The following is an 18,748-nucleotide window of genomic DNA, read 5'->3' as shown; positions in this document are numbered from 1 at the left end:
AATTAACTGGTCTGGGTGTGCAGTATATTTAAAGTCAACATATGTTTTCCCCACTCCACACCTCTCTTCCCCTCCTCTCCCTTCAACTCAGTCTTTCCCCTCCCACTACCCCGCCTTACCCTACCTCTCCAATGTGCCATATCACTATACTTAAGGAAAAAAAATAAGGGCATATGTGTCTCTACTGTCAAATGTACGGGTATACAGTACTTAATTATTTTATATAGAGGGAGGTGTAAAAGTTTTACCTAGCTCAGTGGAAGAGGAAACGGAGGAGAGGAAATTAGATCGAAGAAGAGAAGAGAAGAGGAGAGCATCAGATGAGACTTTGGTGCATTACCCCCAGAAATCACACTCACAAGTTCCAATGACCCCAGAGCGAAGGGATTAAGTCATGAGATTGTTGTATGTGGTAAACTTCTTGAAAAAGAAATAATGATTAAGTGATGCATTACTGAACAAACTCATGGTTAATTTCAAGTCAATTTATGCCAATACATTCCTAAATTATACAGTACAGTATTACCCCGCTTTACGCAGTTTCACTTTCCGCGATTTCTCATTTATGCGGTGCCTCGCCAGAACCGAACTTTCACTTTCCACGGTTCATCTACCCATATAAGTGAAGAGTGTCTGGCTCGATGCTATTTTTAGATTCGCCCCTCCCGCCTGCTCCCGCCTGGGCAAGCCGCGCGGTAAGGTTGCGCAGTGCATGTCTCTGTTGCGTTATCAGTGACGTCATATGACGTATCGGACTGTGATTGGCCATGCATCCTTACCTCCCTCCGCTGCTAGCTGTAATTGGTTTAAAGTAATATGATGTGTCCACCCGCGGGAGGGAGGGAGGAAAGACGACGCTTGACCTAACCACGGCAGTTTCATCCCTCCAGACCACACCGTGTATACGTGCATCCATTGTTCTGTGAAATGGCTTCCGCCGGACCACCGCCACCAGAGAGAAACCTTTCCTTACCTGGACCCAGCCGCCCTAAGCCAAAGAAGATACGACGTTCCCTAAGCTACAAAGTGAAATACCAGATAATTCAAGATTTGGAGAAAGGAACACGTCAAGCTGATCTCGCGCGCCAGCATGGAGTCAACGAATCTACGATTCGTACTATTAAGAAGGATGTAGCCAAGATCAAAGAGCACATGAGAATCACAAAGTCTGCAGGTGCCTCAATGATCAAGTATTGCCAGAACAAGGTGCTGCTAGAGGTGGAAAATTTGCTGGCGAGTTATTTGATTCGTCAGGCGCGACGCAACATGGCGGTGGACACGCGATCTGTTCAAGAGTACGCACGTGAACTGTACGCAGCAGTGTCACGTAAGATGGGAATTGCAGAGCCCAAACCCTTCAATGCTTCCTCTGGTTGGCTGCATAGGTTTAAGAGGAGGAACAATATCACCAACATCAACATTGGTGGTGAAGAAGCGAGTGCTGACCGTGTGGCGGCTAGAGATTTTCCTCCGTTCTTACGTGAGGTTATGGAGGAAGGGCAGTTCACTGACGACCAGGTGTTCAACATGGACGAATCCGGCCTTTTTTGGAAAAAGCTGCCTACCAAGACCTTTGTTGTCCAGTCTGCCAGCAAGGTTCGGGGTCGGAAGTTGCAGAAGGAGCGCATCACCGTCCTCTTTACCACCAATGCCTCCGGTACCTGTAAACCAAAGTTATCGGTGATTCACACAGCCCGCAAGCTGCACGCCTACAAGAACGTGGACATGAGCAAGATTAATGTCCACTGGCTGACCGCACGCAAGGCGTGGATGTTCTCTGCTCTGTCACTCTCCTGGTTTGATGACTGTTTCATTCCCGACGTGAAGAAATTCTGCGAGCAACAAAATGTTCCATTCAAGATTTTGTTGTTCCTTGACAACTCACCAGGACACTCGCCCCTACTTATGGATCGTCACCCCAACGTAAAAGTGGTCTTCCTTCCTCCCAACACTTCGTCATTAATCCAGCCCATGGACCAGGAGTTGATCTGCAATGTTAAAGCTGCATACTCGGCAAAGAAATTCAAGCTCCTGAACGACTGTACCAACACCAAGGATGAGTTGCGTAAGCTGGGTGACACCGATAGCGAGAGCAAAAGCGATGAGGACAAGGAACAAGAGGTGGTGACTCAAGAAGTTCTCGTCAAACAGTTTTGGAAGAAATTTAACGTCAAACAAGCTGTAGACTTCTTGGTGGAGGCATGGGATCAGCTGTCTATAGCTACGATTCGTCACACATGGAGGCATGTGTTGCATGGCATACCAGGTGAGAGGCGGAGTCAACCTGTGACTGGTGAGGTTCAGTCTGTGACAGTGGCATTGGACCTTGCAAGAGAAGCTGCTCACAGTATTACAGCTGAAGGCTTCTCCGAGACCACCAACGAAGACATCCTGGAGGTGATCAGAGATCCTGAAATGACTGCCGACGAGATGTTGGAAGATGATCACGTCAGTGAAGAGGAAGGTGGTGCGTCAATCCCAGAAGAACACAAATTAACGCATAGTAATATTAAGGGTGCCATCGAGTGTGCAGAGAAATTAAAGCTCTTCCTTTCCAACGACCCTGACGATGACCGCTATGAAGTCTTCCATACCCGGCTGGTGCAGGCTATGGAGCCGTACATCAAGGTGTATCAAGACAACATCAACACTAGCCGTCAAAAAAGCATTACCGAGTTCTTCGCCCGCAACCCACCACAGCCAGCCAGAGCCAGTGATAGTGACAGTGAAAGTGACTTTGAGGGATTTGTCAGGGAGGCCCTGGCAACTATAACTGATAGTGATGGTGATGCACCTAGTAATGGTGATTCACCTGAGGGCCATTAATCTGCCCTCTGCCTCGGAACCAACCTCCATCCCCGTATGCCGACCCATCTCTTCTACTAACGTAAGTGTTACACCCAACCTTTAGTTTTCCTAACCTAACCTTTATTTTTCCTAACCTAACCTCTTCTATATTAATTGTGTGTGCATACCATCATAAAGTTAAGATAATATTTTTACTACAACATAGTTGTGTGTCGTCAAAAAGTGGAGTTTGGGGGTCGGGCCAGTCTCTATTGGAATTAATCCCATATGTTCTGTTGTTCACTTTACGCGGATTTCACTTTACGCGGTACCCTGTGGGTTCAATTGACAGCGTAAATCAGGGTACTACTGCATACTGAAGATGGGAAAAACCATTAGTACATCAATGTTTATGAATTATTTGTGTGTATGAAAGATGTCAGGTGGTGATTAAAACAGTATATACAGTATAGGTAACAAGTACTGTCCATAATAACTCTGGGGCTTTGGATGGTATGTGATATTAAGCCATTTCTAACATAAAAAAACAACACCCAGATTTGTTTCACATCTCCTGGCAATGTTGTTATTTCAGAATGGCTATAATTATTCTCCCTCCTGATGTAGTTAATGCCAAGTGCAGTATTACTGACACTGCTACTTTTTACTATCCTTTGCACATACTCTTCAGCAGTCTCCTACATCCTCCTCTTCCTTATCTCTCCTCTTTATGTATATCCTTCAGATTCTCAAAAGAACCTTTAATTCAGTTGTTCCTCTCCTGGGACATACATATGTATTTATTGTGGGTAGGCCTAACGAATATCCCTCAGCCAAGGTCATAGATTGAAACTACTGTCCATTTTTGCAATGTAATCCTCAAAGTTTACTTGGCCTTGATGTGTGACATGAAAAAAGTCATCATCAAGCCTAAGCTTCATCCAATTGTTTTTCATGCAACAGACTCAACAGAATGATGTCTTTGATATCTGATAGTCTGAGTCTTGTTTCTGTATTTCTCCTGCCAAATGAAGGCTGTCTGGGCAGCAGATACCTTCTACAGTGGTGTCAATACACAGTGAAGTGTCTTTTCATTCCTAGATTACTGTACATCGCCTTATAGTTGTGTGAATGTGTCCATTGGAAAATTCTTGGATCTCCCCTTGATGGCACAACTTCCAAAGGTATTACTAATTAAGGGTTTGCATGCCTGAGAAGAAGCCCTTACAAGTTTTAAATAAGTGAGGGATTATTGCACGACAAGAAGATAACAACATACTGTACCTTCAAACTATCTGTGACTACAGATAGAAAAGGCACTTGAGATCCACTTGAACCGACTCACCATCCATGTTGACTGCCGGGTGACTCCTTGCACAGTTGTAGTCAAGGATGTTATCATCATCAAGCAACTGAAGAATCTTGGTATCTATTTTCTTAGCTCTCCACATTTACACTTGTGCCTGCTGTCACTGAAGTTTCTATTTTGTGTACAGAGGGAGCATTAGCAAAATATTTCCAAGTACAAAATAGGGTGAACGTGTTAATACTCTCTGCCTCCTCCTTTACTGTTGAAGGAGACATAGGTTGTGAGGTTAATAAAGTGAGTCATATTTGAAAACAGTAGTACCTTTTAATACTAGTTTTTATCTACATGGGGTTGAGGACATCATAGCCAATATATGGCTTCCTTCTTACAACAATCTTGAATTGGGAAGTTCGATAGGTCAACTTTAACTGTGTGAGCACATCAATGTGATGTATACCTAGCATTAGCACCTCAAGATCTGGTAGCAACTCTATTAATGGAACATAAAATGAAGCACCAACTTCCACTGAAAAGTCATCTCCCCAATCATTGACACAGTGAGTACCAAAACTGAGCCGTAAAGTTCGGATTCCATTAAGCATTTTATCAACTGCCATCCCCATCAGCCACTCACATGGTCCATGTGCTAGCATAAGCTCTAAATTAGTCAAGACAGGGGAAGCAGAGATCAGTTTCTCCACCAGAGAATTGACAATGTTTGAGTCTAGCCAAGCAGAACAAGCAACACTCAGAGAAGTTAGATGAGGAAGTCTTTGGATGTTAAAGTTTTCTTCAGCAGATAAACTGACTTTTGCGAGTAACCTAATTCCAAGAAGCTCAAGGTTGGGACACAAAGATATAAGCTGACATATCTTACACACATCTATGCTTACAAATAAATGAAAATGTAATACACAAAGGCTGTGTCCAATACTTCTAAAGAGTGGAATATACAAAGAGAGAGTTTCACCATTCCTCATGTCTTCAGGTGGTGTGAATGACAAATGAATTGTCAATTTTTTACACCTAAACTTTGGAATCCAAATTTCTGCAAATTTGGCATTTTCTTGAATGCTCTCAACACTTGTATCAATGCTCATACAATGACAAAGTGTTAAGTGTTGCAACTGTCTGAAGGTTGAAACAGCAGATTCAACATGATTCTTTCCATCTGAATGATAGTATATATTTTGGAATAAGTGTTGGATCCAAGGCATTAGCCCAATAAGATCAATGTGTTTAATGTTATAGGATAAAGAGTGACAATGCTCCGGTAAACTAGTGGGTAGCAGAGGCACAAAGGGATGCAGATAATGACATGATATACTGCCAATATCTGGGTAAAAAAATAGAAGATTATACAAAAATTCTGTCAAAGATTGTTTCTTCACAACAACCTTTTGGAAATGACTTGTAGATCCCAGGTCAACAAACTTTAGCCTGGGGAAAGATAAATACTTCTGCATGTTTGAAGGGATTCCACTTGTTAAGGTATTAACCGATTCGTAATCAAGGCCTGAGAAGAAAGTCTTGTACAGACAATCAATTGGAACCATCAGGCTGCCAAACACTTGCTCCAGTATAAACGTATCTAGCTGAGGACAGTTTTGTCCTATGCACAGAAGGATTTCTTCGCAGATATTTTTGCGTAAGTGCACTTTCTTTAGGAATGGAGAATTTTCAATTATGACGATCCATGGCTCAGTGTCTCCAAAAATAATATACTGCGTTGATAATTCTTCAATCACAAACGGCTTTAAAGACCTCAAAACATCTGCATACACTGGACAGCCATTACGACGGAGTTCTAGCTGCACCTGCAAATGAGCACACACTTATTTACACTGTGAACTGTACTTAGTAATGAGTGTTATAGCATACTGCCTGGCCTACACTGGTCATGGGAGTCTGACCATGTGAGAAGGTTCTCCCATTGACAATTCTTGTCTCTGGATACAGTTAAAATGAACCAACATAGGGGAAAATGTTCTTAACTCTACAATATTGTTTAGACATTCCTATCTCCCTACTTCTTTTCTTATTGTTTTCTTTTGCTTCTATCAACCTTGTCTTCTACTCAGAATAACTCTTCACCAGTCACCAACACACATAAAAGTTCCTCCCTTTTCTTCCTATTTAATTTGACTAACTTTAATCACAATCCAATTATTAAAAAAAGTACCAAACTGATTTGAAACTGACACCATAAAAGAAGCCTTAGATATATTACAAAATACAATTATTCACATTATAATTCCAGAAAATATGTGTTCACAATTGGTATTATACTTCAGGTAACTCCCCCAGTCCAAAGAAAATGTGAAATTACTGTACAAAGTACTATTAGCAGTTCATTTGTTATTACAAAGCTGATTTTGATACCATTTTTTTCAAAACTATTTAATTTCTTTGTTTATGAGTTTTGCAGTTCATAGCATAATCACCAAGTACAGGAATGCTAAATTTCTTACTGAAGGATTACATATTAATATTCCTAGAAGTGTTAAATTTTCTGGAGAGAAAATAAAGACATAAATTTTTACATTAGGTTATTAATCCTTTTGTCCTGGGCGACATAAGACCCGCTGGACGCTCCATGCGAGCATATTTCAGAAAAAAATAATAATAATTCACGGTCGAAAACTGGTATTTCAGGCATAAAATTAGTGCAGTGACTCAAAGTGTACTGGTGTGACTGGCGTGCACTTGGTCACCTACGCCCACAGCAACCACGAGCTCCCGACCCCACTGTGGGGTGGGGAAGGGAGGTGAGCGACATTGTCTGTCTCACTGTCAACACTGCTGGCAGCCTCAACACTCTTCATCAATGCCAGTCAAATCTAGCAACTCTTGATGAATAGCACCACTGTCGAACAAACACCTTCACTTGGGTGTGGAGGAGGGAAACGAGTTACAAGAGTACTGTAGTCGAGTTGTCAAGTAAATACGGTAAATATCCTATATAAAGTACTGTACTTTCCTCCACCTGGACATTCAACCTATGCCACGAAAATTAAAGAACGTTGCCCTGGTTTTATGACTTAAGGAACACTAAACAATTATCATGGATGCAATCACAGAAACATTTTCCTAAACCTTGTCTTGAGGAATAAAAAAAAAAAAAAAATAATGGTTGCCCCTCATATTTGAGGATGGCCAACCCTAGGGCCACTTAGGCGTGAATTTATAAACATCACAATAACCACACCCTATGTTAAACGAGCTGTATGATCCAGTGTAAAGGAATAATCCAAGAAGACCAGACAACTCGCCAACTGCACTGGTTAAACATTACCCCAGAACACGATCCACAACTTTACTAATATCCAGATTCCCAGTTACTGCTGGGTCAACAGAGGCATTGGAGTGACTAAACCTGCCCATAGTTTCACCATGCTTGGGGACATAATCCTGGATCACTCACATATAAGATGACTACTGTATGCTGACCATCACATTAAAGATCAAGGATATAAATCTGGAGAAATAAAAAAAAGAAACAATTGTCTGAAACTGGATAATTATGTCGAGTGGACACTATCGTGAGCGTGTGTCCAAGGAAAGCATATAATAAACCATAGTACAGTATGCCCAGATAATTCGCGAATTTTTATTTCATGGTTCTCTATTATTCGTGGATGACACCCTGGATGTACCCAAGTATGTCAGCAGGTAGTTTTAAAGTTCCCGGCATTTTCACGGACGGGACAGGGAGCCATTCTTTCTAGAGACAGTACAGTAATTTCCTTTACCTGTATTGTATATATGTGTGTGTGTGTAGACACACACACACACACATACATACAAAACACATACAAATAAATAATAATGGGAAAATCCTCTCACAAATAATCAGAAATAAATTTATTAAAAATGTGAGTCTACCCTCAAGTCTACTCTGCTTTATTAATGACAAAGCACGGAGTAGACTTGCGGGTAGACTGTTCGTATATCTCCCTGGCTCTTTCACAAATGAATTCAGTAGAAACTGAATCACCTTTCATCTGTTTTTCCCTAATCCAGATGAGAAGTAACCTCTCAGTTTCTGCAATTAGGGATCTACTTTTAAACACTCTGGTAGATTTGTCTCTCACTTTCACTTCTTTAAATTTGTCTTTCTGTGCAAGAACTGTCGACACAGTTGATGTCGACATGCCATATTCTTTGCATAGCGCATTTGTTCTAATGCCTTGTTCCTGCTTGGTTTGGATTGAAATCGCTTTTCTTGATCTCTTAGGCCCCATGCTGGAGTCAAACAATGTCAACACGTGATCTTTTAGGTATAAACTTGCTGTAAATAAAGAATATTTTCTTAAAAATAACACTGTACTGCGCTATATATTGTCAATATGTAAAATAAATTTCAAAATGACCAATAATTTGCTAGAAACACAGAAAAAAAGCGTTTAGTTGAAGAGAGTCTCAAGCAAGATGTTACCTCCACTGAAAACAGAGAGAGACTAACGCTTGTTTGCTGTGTTAAGAGGCTGGATGGCGCACATAAAACTAGTCACTTTACCTTCAATTATCTTCAATAATTGTTAAAAGGAATACAAAATTTAATATTAAACTTTTAAAATTATTGAATAGTATAAACTTCTTGATATATACTAAAATAGTAAGGAATTTAAGCCCTAGAACCGATTACTGTATTGGCGGACTAATACTACAGCTGGTTGACCGCCAAGTGCAAGCGAAAACTTGTTGAGGTCGGCTCGTAAGAAACTCGTTAACCGAAGTTAAGAATCTTATGGGAGGTAATTCGTCAACCGAAATCTCGTTAACCGAGGCGCTCGTTAACTGAGGGATCACTGTACCAATCTAAATAATTCCATTGAAACAACACTTCGATTTAGTGCGAATTCGGTTTAAAGCGACCTCTCTTGGAACGTATCTCGTGTTATATCGACGTTCTACTGTACAGTACGGTAGTCCAATTTATCATCATTTATTCTTAGGTAATACAGTATGTGAAACAATAGATAAAAGAATATTATTAAAAATTCTTAAATTTAATATATGTTTAGAATACTGTACGGTATCAAATCTTTCATAAATAGTTTATATCATAAAGAAGATTTTTGGTTGAGAAGAAACGGTAGAGTATATATCTTTTAAACCAAGAAATGAGAAGGGGCCACTGTTAATGAAACTTGCCCAGGGTGCAAATATGCCTGGCTATGGCTCTGACTGCTTGCCTATACAGTGGTCCCTCGGTTAACGAGCACAATTCGTTCCAGAAGGTTGCTCGTTAACCGAAAAATTCATTAACCGAAACCATTGTTTCAATGGGTTTTTGGGTAATTGGTTCCAGCTCACTGAAAATTACATACAAACTAAAAATAAATGCAGTAAAGTACACTTACTTTGAGGTGTGCATGTAGAAGGCTCCTGGTTGATGATGATGATGATGGGAATTAGAATAGGGGTGTAGGAGAAGGGAGAAGAGAAGGCATTGGGGTGGAAGAGAAGTCACCCCATGCTGCCATTTCACCCATAAAATTTAAGTTCACTTGGTGTAATTCAAGATTATTTTCTTTAAATCAACACTGCATTATATATCATCAATATGTAAAATAAATTTCAAAATGACCAATAATTTGACTGGAAACACAGAAAAAAGCGTTTATGTTGAAAAGAATTGATGCTTGTATGGTGTGTTGACAGGCTGTTTGGCGTGCTAAAAACTAGTTTCCCTGTACTTAAATTATGTTAAATAATTGTTAAAATTACTAAAAATTTTAAAATATGACTTTGAAAATTATTGAATAGTACAAACTTCTTGATATTTACTAAAATAGTAAGGAATTTAAGCCCTAGAACCGATTACTGTATTGGCGGACTAATACGACAGCTAATGTGCAAGCGAAAACATGTTGAGGGGCGCTCGCAAGGAATTCGTTAATCGAGGGATTGCTCGTTAACCGAAGTGAAGAATCTTATGGAAGGTAATTCGTTAACCGAAATTTCGTTAACCGAGGCGCTCGTTAACCGAGGGATCACTGTACTGACCGAGAACATCATCTGTTAGAGACATCAGCTGTTACATCACTGCAGCAGTGTCCATTTGACTGTGTTGAATTACTGTAAAAACCTATATTAAGTTGTTTACTGTGTTCATTTTATTACTGTACAATATTTTGTGAAAATTTCAACATTACTGTAAAGTGAGAACAAGACAGACTCCTGACTTTATAATGTGGACTTTGGGGATATGAGAGCATTCAGTGGGGCACTTGGTACAGTACAGTACTTTCACCCTTGGATCCAGGAATCTCCAATATTTGAGCCAACTGAACACCCTGATAGTCCATACATAAACTCATATTAAACATCAACAAGTGAAGTCTTTGAAATACAAGGCTAAAAGAGCTACTGACCTTAGGATAATGTGGAAACTCTGCAGTATCAGATGCACCAAGAGCCTTTGTTGAAAACATAAGATGAAGCAAGAACTTGAATAGAGGATACTTGCAATGTGGGTCCACTAGCTCTAGTTCCATGGTGAAGCATTCCTTTATTTGTCGTCTAATCTGTGAATTTTGCTTGCCAAGCCACTCATTATCATCCCACCAATGCTTCAATTTTTTTAGGTGTTCCTGAAACATAACATGATATTTAACCTTTCAGTTATAATGAAAATTTTTATAGAAAATATTTACTTAAATTAAATAAAGGAAACAGATTGTACTTTTCAAAATGAATTTACGGGCAAAATTCATGAAATTTTTCTGAGATACAGAACAGTTTTAAAAAATATGAGTTATTATAAAATGGACAGAAGAAAGGTAAACTCATGTAGAAAATCATGACAGAACACACTCCAGAGAGTGGGTAGTAAATGGACAATTCAAACAGTTGTTAATACTGAACATCGAAACTCATTCACACAAAAACATAACCAAACCACCTCTCTCATTCATGTAAGTAAAAGAGGTATTTCACATCACTCCACACCCAACAGGTACAGTATTCAGCTTCATCATCTCCAATGGCAGGAGACTAAACTACTCTCAACTTTTCAAGAATTCATCTATTTTTCTTTTTATTTAAACAAAAACCAAAAATTTTCCAGAACTGTACTTGTGTCTATCAATGATGAGTATGTATAGACACTGACAATTTATATCAAGAATATGAAGGACCATTTTCTTGGTTCATAAAACTTTAGAAAAAAAATTTGTACCTCCTACACCCTTACTGGAGGAAGGCCCCCCCACCCGACTGTACTTCTTTGAACAAATATAGTGCAGGGAGAGATCAGACAAGTTTCTCTGCCAAATATATTAAGTAAGGTTGCTCAAGACTAAAGATACTGTAATTGAATCAGGATGAAATGATGAAAAAAAAAAAAAAAACTGACACATAGTTCCCAAGATATAAATGTGTTTTGGTAGTTTTTGGGTGGATTCTGGTATTCCTTTCCCGCCTTATGCTTTTAAACTAAGTAAAAAGTCTGAGTACCAGGTAGTTAAAGGGTGTTGGTGATACTGACTGATGCCTATTAAAGGGAGGACCTTGTCTGTGACTACATCATGAGACACATCTGTTTAGTTTCATTATAATTCCTTCACTATTTAAGAAGTAATGGATCTGACACAATATACGAGGAAAATGTGACTCTATACTCTACTTATTTCAGAAAGTATAAACATCAGAAAGGTTTAGGTCTCAAAGTAATCATCAGTCACCCCAGATAAGGTCACTGTTTGCTCAGATGTAAGCCCATTCAAGGATTTACCTAGTACTGTGCCACGTTTCATCAAGACACAACTTACCAATAATACATGATTTATGACCTTACTGGTTATACAACATTAATGACTATCCAATCCCATCAGAGACCTTAACTAAAACAATAGTCCAAATGAGTGTCTTCCATCTTGAATTCCAGCAGATAAATTAAGAGTGTTTAAACTACTATTAGTCTCTATACACGTCAACATTACTGGATGATGTTAGATACATTCTCATTACAGTGCCTCATTGTTTTACACTGCCATAAAAATCATTTCAAATACTGTACTCTTTTGATTTATTATTATATTGCAAACCTACAAGCAACATCTCAAATACCTAAAAAAAAAAACTCTGAAGATTGGATTTACTATCAGAATGAAGTTGTTGTTGTTTGCTTTGTCTTTAGAACATAATGATAGGAAGTACAGTACAATAATGATGCTTGTTGTCTCCCCAATACAACAACACAGGAAGGGAGAGGTGAGTAATAAGGAAGTAAGACAAGATAAGGAACAAGAGTGACTGCCTCCCAATGAATGCTAATCAATCCCACCACTGAATTTAGGGGATCAAGCAAATGGACATGTTGTAGGACATTGACTTTCAAATTCAAAATTGAACTTAGTATAAAATCATGATGAATTGAAGACTGCCACTGATTACATGCTGCTTAAATCCAAGTTGTGAAAAATACTGTTCAGTACTAGGAAAGTTGAAATCAAATCTGGGGAGTTATTCCTCTCAACAACTCTAATTCTCCTTAAACAGATCAAGTGAAAGGTCCGATGCTTTAGTCCACAATAGACACCGAGTAACTTAGTAAAGACTTACCATAAACAAATGTTTCTGAGGAAGCAGCTCTGGCCATGTGCTCTCACTTGTCATAATAATTCTGTCCAGTTTGTTGGGATCATCTGACCACCTTACTTCTGCAAATGATACAATACTGTCATGGTCACAGTAGTACACTACCTATATTCTATTAATGCCCACACTCACTCATATTACGCTCCATTGTCCATAAAACACCATAGTTTGGGGAGTCATCTTTGTGAATGTTTTCTCCAATACCTGTATCATAGAAAACAAAGGTTGATGACACTTTGTTAATGCTAAGCCTTAAAATATGAATTATTCAAAACCCTGTAAGTGTAGCATTAACATATACTGTATTGTATATACCAACAGATAAATGAGGCCTTTCAAGATCATTTGAGTACCACGAACCTTCTACATACACACCTCAAAGTAAGTGTACTTTACTGCATTTTTTTTTTACTTTGTAAGTAATTTTCGGTGAGCTGGAACCAATTTCCCAATATCCCATTGAAACAACGGATTCGGTTAACAAACGACCCTCTGGAACGAACTGTGTTCATTAACCAAGGGACCACAAAGACGGATGTTGAATCTTAAATTTTTCTGCTTGCTGAGAAACATTTAGTGAAATTCTTAATATATCTTTTCAAAGTACAGAAAGATATAGGTACATTATAATTTGTATATTTAATCATTATAGCAGCAGGATATAGAACTAGTTAGGGCTCTTCAGGGTCTCAGGAACGTAATCTATTTTTCCCCATAAGTTATTAATATCAATATACGATCGATCACTTAATGATAGCATTTTGAGGTCCCTAACCCATTGCATAATGGTCAACACCTATGATCCTAAAGAGGCCAATATTTCTTCCTAACCAATATAAATCTGTAACATGCCCACCATTCTCATTAAGATTCCTTGATGCCATAAATATACAATCATATCAATTCTTACCAGACACCTGAGGCAACAGGTCACAGTGCAGTGAGGCAGGAACTGAGTGCTGCACCACCATGTGGACAAAATTTTCTAAGGCCTGGTCCTCGAGGCGTTTTGGGGTATGGGCTGGTATAACAGTCCTCTCGTCCTGTGGTGCGATCATGGTGCCAACTCCTTGCTGGGGTTCCTCGGCTGTTACTCACACTCAAGCCACAGTCCCCGCCCTGTTAACAAATGAAATACGTAATGGAATTTTTCATATATGATCACAACCTGAAAGTAAAACAATAAGCTAAGCAGAAGAATTCAGACTCTTCTATGCATCATTAACACAAAATATGCAGCAACAAAATTACTGCACTCTACTGTATTGGTCAGAGAAGAGAAAATTTTCAAGAAAATTGTATTGTACATGAAAATAACATGCTACGTACTTGGATCTGTTAGGGTCTCATTTCTAAAGATTATACAAAAGCAGAAACAGTAAAACATACAGTATTTAATGGGGCACCGGTGCCCAGTACGCATGTTCTTCTTTTACCTGCCGAGCTGTAGATTACATATTTTTTGCTTAACATCATTTTGTAATCAGTAGCCATGTGCACTTGACATTAGGGGATATTCTGAAGTCAATAGTAAATACCTTTTAGTATACTGTACAAAAATGCCAGAGTACAATACTGCATTAAAGAAAAAGTACTGAAATTTTCTGGTGAAAGGGGGGGGGGGTGTCCGGACCCCCCAGGACCCCCCTGTATCCACCCTTGAATAATATTTGGATTGTGCCTCCCAAGTCATTTTTGAGGTGTCCGAAGTCACCCCAAGTTGAAGACAATTGTCACATACTGTACCTCCATTCAAGTCATATTTTCAGGTACCCTCTACAGTACAGTATAGGACACTGGTATATAAAGCACCTCAGATTGTTTCTAAATTTACATAATAAAAATATTTATAATATTTGTCACTAGTTTCATAACTCTCTGCACTCTGGTACACTCCTGCCACAGAAAATTTGGAACATTTGTAATTTGGGGAGAAAAAAATTGGATTTGATTATCGACTTCTGTTTATTATCGGTCAATTTATATTAAAGGACATACCAGTATAACTAGATTTAGGAATATTTTGCATGTTTAATGATAATTTCAGATAAAAAGAAGACAAATTTCTTCAATGACACTTTTCTTGCAGTTTACCCATAACCGAGATATACTGAGATGAAAATCAGAGAACTATTAGAAGAGGTATTACAGTAATGTACAGTATTGTTGCCACCAACCGAATCTTGGGGAATTTTATCTTTGCAATCAATAGTTTAAAAATTTATAGGGGGATCTGGGGGACAAGGTTCCTCAGTTAGGTAAAATATAGGTTGGTTAGGATGGTTAGGTTACATAAAGTTAGGTTGGTTAGGTTACATTAAGTTAGGTTGGTTAGGTTAGGCTAGATTAGTTTGGATATCTAAATGCAGGGATGACCAAAACTATAATTTTACTAAACTATCTTCTCAGTTTTGGAATACTCGAGTCTTCCAACACAACTCTCTGGGAAACTTTTGAGCTGTTGGCAGACCTGGAGAAACTGATCCCGAGTGTCCATCTGTATAGAGACTCGGGGCTTCTCGCCTCAGATGAATCATGCTACCCAGTCAGGCACACCAACTGCTTATAGGTAGTTGAGGTAAATCTTTAATTATGTTCCGCCAACTTTAAAAAAATCATCAGACAAAACTGAGATGGTTTTGTCGCTCAATCCTTCTGTACATCCTAGGTGAGTTAGGTTAGAAAATATTGGTTGGTTCATCTTATTTACTATAATATATATATACTGTAACATAACAATTGCTGAAAGTGTTCAAGAGCATAGATGGTCACTGAGAATTGTTTGTTTATCTGTCTTTGAAATGTTTCACGTTCTGGAAACAGTTAATGTCGGTCCGACTAATTACCCAAATGTACCCAAATATAGCCGGAATGAAGTCAAATAATGGTCCTACATGAATAAATCGGACTGCTAATCACTTCTCGACTAGTATTTGGTGTCAGAAAGTCACAACAAATTGGAAAACTTACTTTAATCTGAGTTAATAGATCGCGTGCATGTACCGACGGAGCGAGGAATTACCCAAATGTAGCCGCAATGAAGTCAAATGATGGTCGTACAAGCGTAATTCAGGCTGTGAATCACTTCTCGATTATTATCTGGTGTCATAAAGTAAAAAAAATTGGTAAATTTAATTTAATCTGAGTTGTGCTGTGTTAGGTTAGGTTAGGTACATGCACTTGATCTATTAACTCAGATTAAATTAAGTTTACCAATTTGTTGTGACTTTCTGACACCAAATACTAGTCGAGAAGTGATTAGCAGTCTGATTTATTCATCTAGGACCATTATTTGACTTCATTCCGGCTATATTTGGGTACATTTGGGTAATTAGTCGGACCCGTTAATGTGGTGTGGCCAGGAGGTAGCATGTCAACATACTGTACACATATTGTGAAGATGAAAAAATTACCAAAATAATATTAAAAAAATGGCAAATACTTTCATTTTTGGGGACACTCTTGAGGCAAGAAAGAAGTTATCTTCTATATAAAAGTGTTGTACAGTTTCTGGTTCACCTTTGTTCCAGAGTATTACCAGCCAAATGTACGCTGTAGTAGTATATGACAATTTCAACATTGTGGGAGTGTTTAGAACCTGTGCATTTTCATAATCATCCCAACCTGACTTAAAACTAATAGGGTGGAGGTAGTTAGAGTGGGGGTAGTTAGAGTGGGGGTAGTTAGAGTGGGGGTAGTTAGAGATGAAGTAATGCAAATCAGGGCAATATTTTCCAAAGGGCATTACTGTACATACACTACTACCCAAAATTCCCAATTAATATTACACATTATCAGAAGGGCAGTGGATATTTTGCCATGACCGGCTAAATTTCTACTAACACTATTTTACCGTGAGTGCGCTCTGATTGGCAAAGCATTCATTACCAGCGAACGTGAGAACTATATTTGACCGTGACTTTGACGGCATTTGACATTTATTTCGCCGCGAGTTGATCATTGTGTAGCTGTAAACATATCTGTTGAGCATAGAGATTTATTATAAAAGAAGCAACATTTACCAGAACCTAATAGAACCTGACCTAACCAACCAAAGAAACCTACCTAACCTTACCTTACCTAACCTTACCTAACCTAACCTAACCTAACCTAACCTAACCTAACCTAACCTAACCTAACCTAACCTAACCTAACCTAACCTAACCTAACCTAACCTAACCTAACTATATCCACTACATATCAGACTGAGCCAATTATAAAATACCAATATCACCTATTATAACCCTGCCAACCTATAATACACAGCCAGTGCTCTTACCACCAGTTAACTGCGTCCACATCCTGGTGTATCTTGTAGTAATAATTAACACAACCCCATCATCCACTATGGGGGTCAGTAGGGGCGATGTCACCAACTCTTATTAACTCCTTTTAAACTTGTAAGATACTTCCTCCAGACAATACTTGACCTACATCACGACATGATTAACCTGTACAGATAAGAAGTAAAATACATGAGTTTTATGAATCCATTATCAGTATATCAGGAGGCAGTACATAGTTTACTTTCACTTAAGGTAGTAATGGGAATATATAATCAAATCATTTATAAGTCATGATATATATTTTATAACCACTTAACACTCTCTAATTTCCTATTGGTTTGTTAGTTGTAATTCCTCCCTTTAATCAGCACAGTTGTTGGTCCTCACAGCTTGACAATTACTCCCCCCTTAAGGAAATTGTTCTAATCAGTCCTACATAAGATGGTAACCACTTATCAGGGTGAAATATATATCTCCAGAGGTTCTTACTGTCAAAATACACTTCTTTCACTCCACAGTCTAAAATATTGAGGAATATAGTGGTATTTAGGGTTGTTTAACTGTACAGAGAAAACTACCTCATGTACTGCCTGGGTAACTACTGTAGTTTAGTATGGTCATCCTCGTGTTGAGTGACTTACCTTCTTCACCCATTATCACCTTATTAGAGGGTTATTAATGTCTCGGTTTTGCACTGTTGCTAGGTAATAGACCAGGTCAGGCTTTGGTTACACCTCAACATGTTCCACTGCTCCTCACTGCACCTCAACATGCGCCACTCCTCCTCACTGCACCTCAACATGTGCCACTCCTCCTCATGGCCTCCTGACTTCAAGGTGAATTCATATTATTAGTTATGTTATTCCATGAGTTAACAACACAATTCTTGTTAATCACATAAATCACTAATGGTCTTATGTGTTCACTATATATGTATTTTGGTATAAAGAAATACTCCATATGAACATTTATGAAAGGGCTTATACAATGTAGGTATTATATAACCACTCGCGCGCCCATTTTAACCTTGATATTTTTATTAATTCAAAAAGAACACAATTTATTATAAGAACATTATATTTTGAGTATGTCATTCTTTCTTTAAGTTGTAGTTACTAATACAAACACACACACACACACACACACACAAGAGATCACCACGTTGAAGATGATAAACAGGGCTAATCATTTATATATATACGAATGATTGTAACTGACACTTGGATTTAATGGTGCAGCTTGGTGTGTGTGGGTGTATGGGCGTACAGGTGCAGTGGGCGTGGGTGGCTAGCGTGGGGAGGAAGGCAGGAAGGAAGCTGGAGTTAGGATTTCCGGTAGGGGCGTGGACGTGGTGCAGAGGCCATGGAGTCATACCCTGCCACTGCCAGCAACTCAGGAAGCTGGCACACCTGACACCTCAAGCTGACAACAACCTATCACACCACACTGACAACAATTTAACCTTTTATCTATGAGAGAGAGAGAGAGAATATATACAACGCCTACATCAGGTGTATCTGGTACCTGAGTGAAGGCGTTAATGGTATCTCGTCTACACCTTTGACTACACATTCAATATATATTTCTATGTAACTTATTAAGGAAATAGATTTACGATATAGATCACAGTAGAGTTTCCATATAAGCTAGTCATACATACATACATACATACATACATACATACATACTACACTACACACACACACACACACACATTCTCTCTCACGCACACAAAAACACTCCCATCACACTCCTGTAC

The 18,748-nt window shown here is 38.8% G+C and overlaps 1 protein-coding gene across 4 annotated transcripts; it reads right to left on the bottom strand.

Annotated features, from left to right (window-relative positions):
• Positions 1-4,400: 4,400 nt before the first annotated feature.
• On the bottom strand, positions 4,401-17,802 carry LOC121873595. Of its 4 annotated transcripts, none has more exons than XM_042377238.1 (6): positions 17,631-17,801; positions 16,983-17,154; positions 13,614-13,822; positions 12,668-12,765; positions 10,477-10,695; positions 4,401-5,913 (listed from the first exon to the last, which is right to left on the bottom strand). In XM_042377238.1, the coding sequence occupies exons 3-6, from the start codon at positions 13,759-13,761 to the stop codon at positions 4,438-4,440; spliced, it is 1,941 nt and encodes a 646-aa protein (XP_042233172.1). In that variant the 5' UTR covers positions 13,762-13,822; positions 16,983-17,154; positions 17,631-17,801; the 3' UTR covers positions 4,401-4,437. The 4 variants fall into 4 exon arrangements, with proteins under 4 accessions (XP_042233172.1, XP_042233171.1, XP_042233175.1 ...); XM_042377237.1 differs by lacking the exon at positions 17,631-17,801 and adding an exon at positions 17,479-17,576; XM_042377241.1 differs by lacking the exon at positions 17,631-17,801 and adding an exon at positions 17,307-17,331.
• Positions 17,803-18,748: the final 946 nt, after the last annotated feature.

This window comes from Homarus americanus, unplaced genomic scaffold (assembly GCF_018991925.1).
Source record: "Homarus americanus isolate GMGI-L3 unplaced genomic scaffold, GMGI_Hamer_2.0 scaffold22688, whole genome shotgun sequence".
In the NCBI taxonomy this organism is placed as follows: Eukaryota; Metazoa; Arthropoda; class Malacostraca; order Decapoda; family Nephropidae; genus Homarus; species Homarus americanus.
Note: the sequence above shows the minus strand (reverse complement) of the source record. Positions and strands in the feature narration are given on the sequence as shown.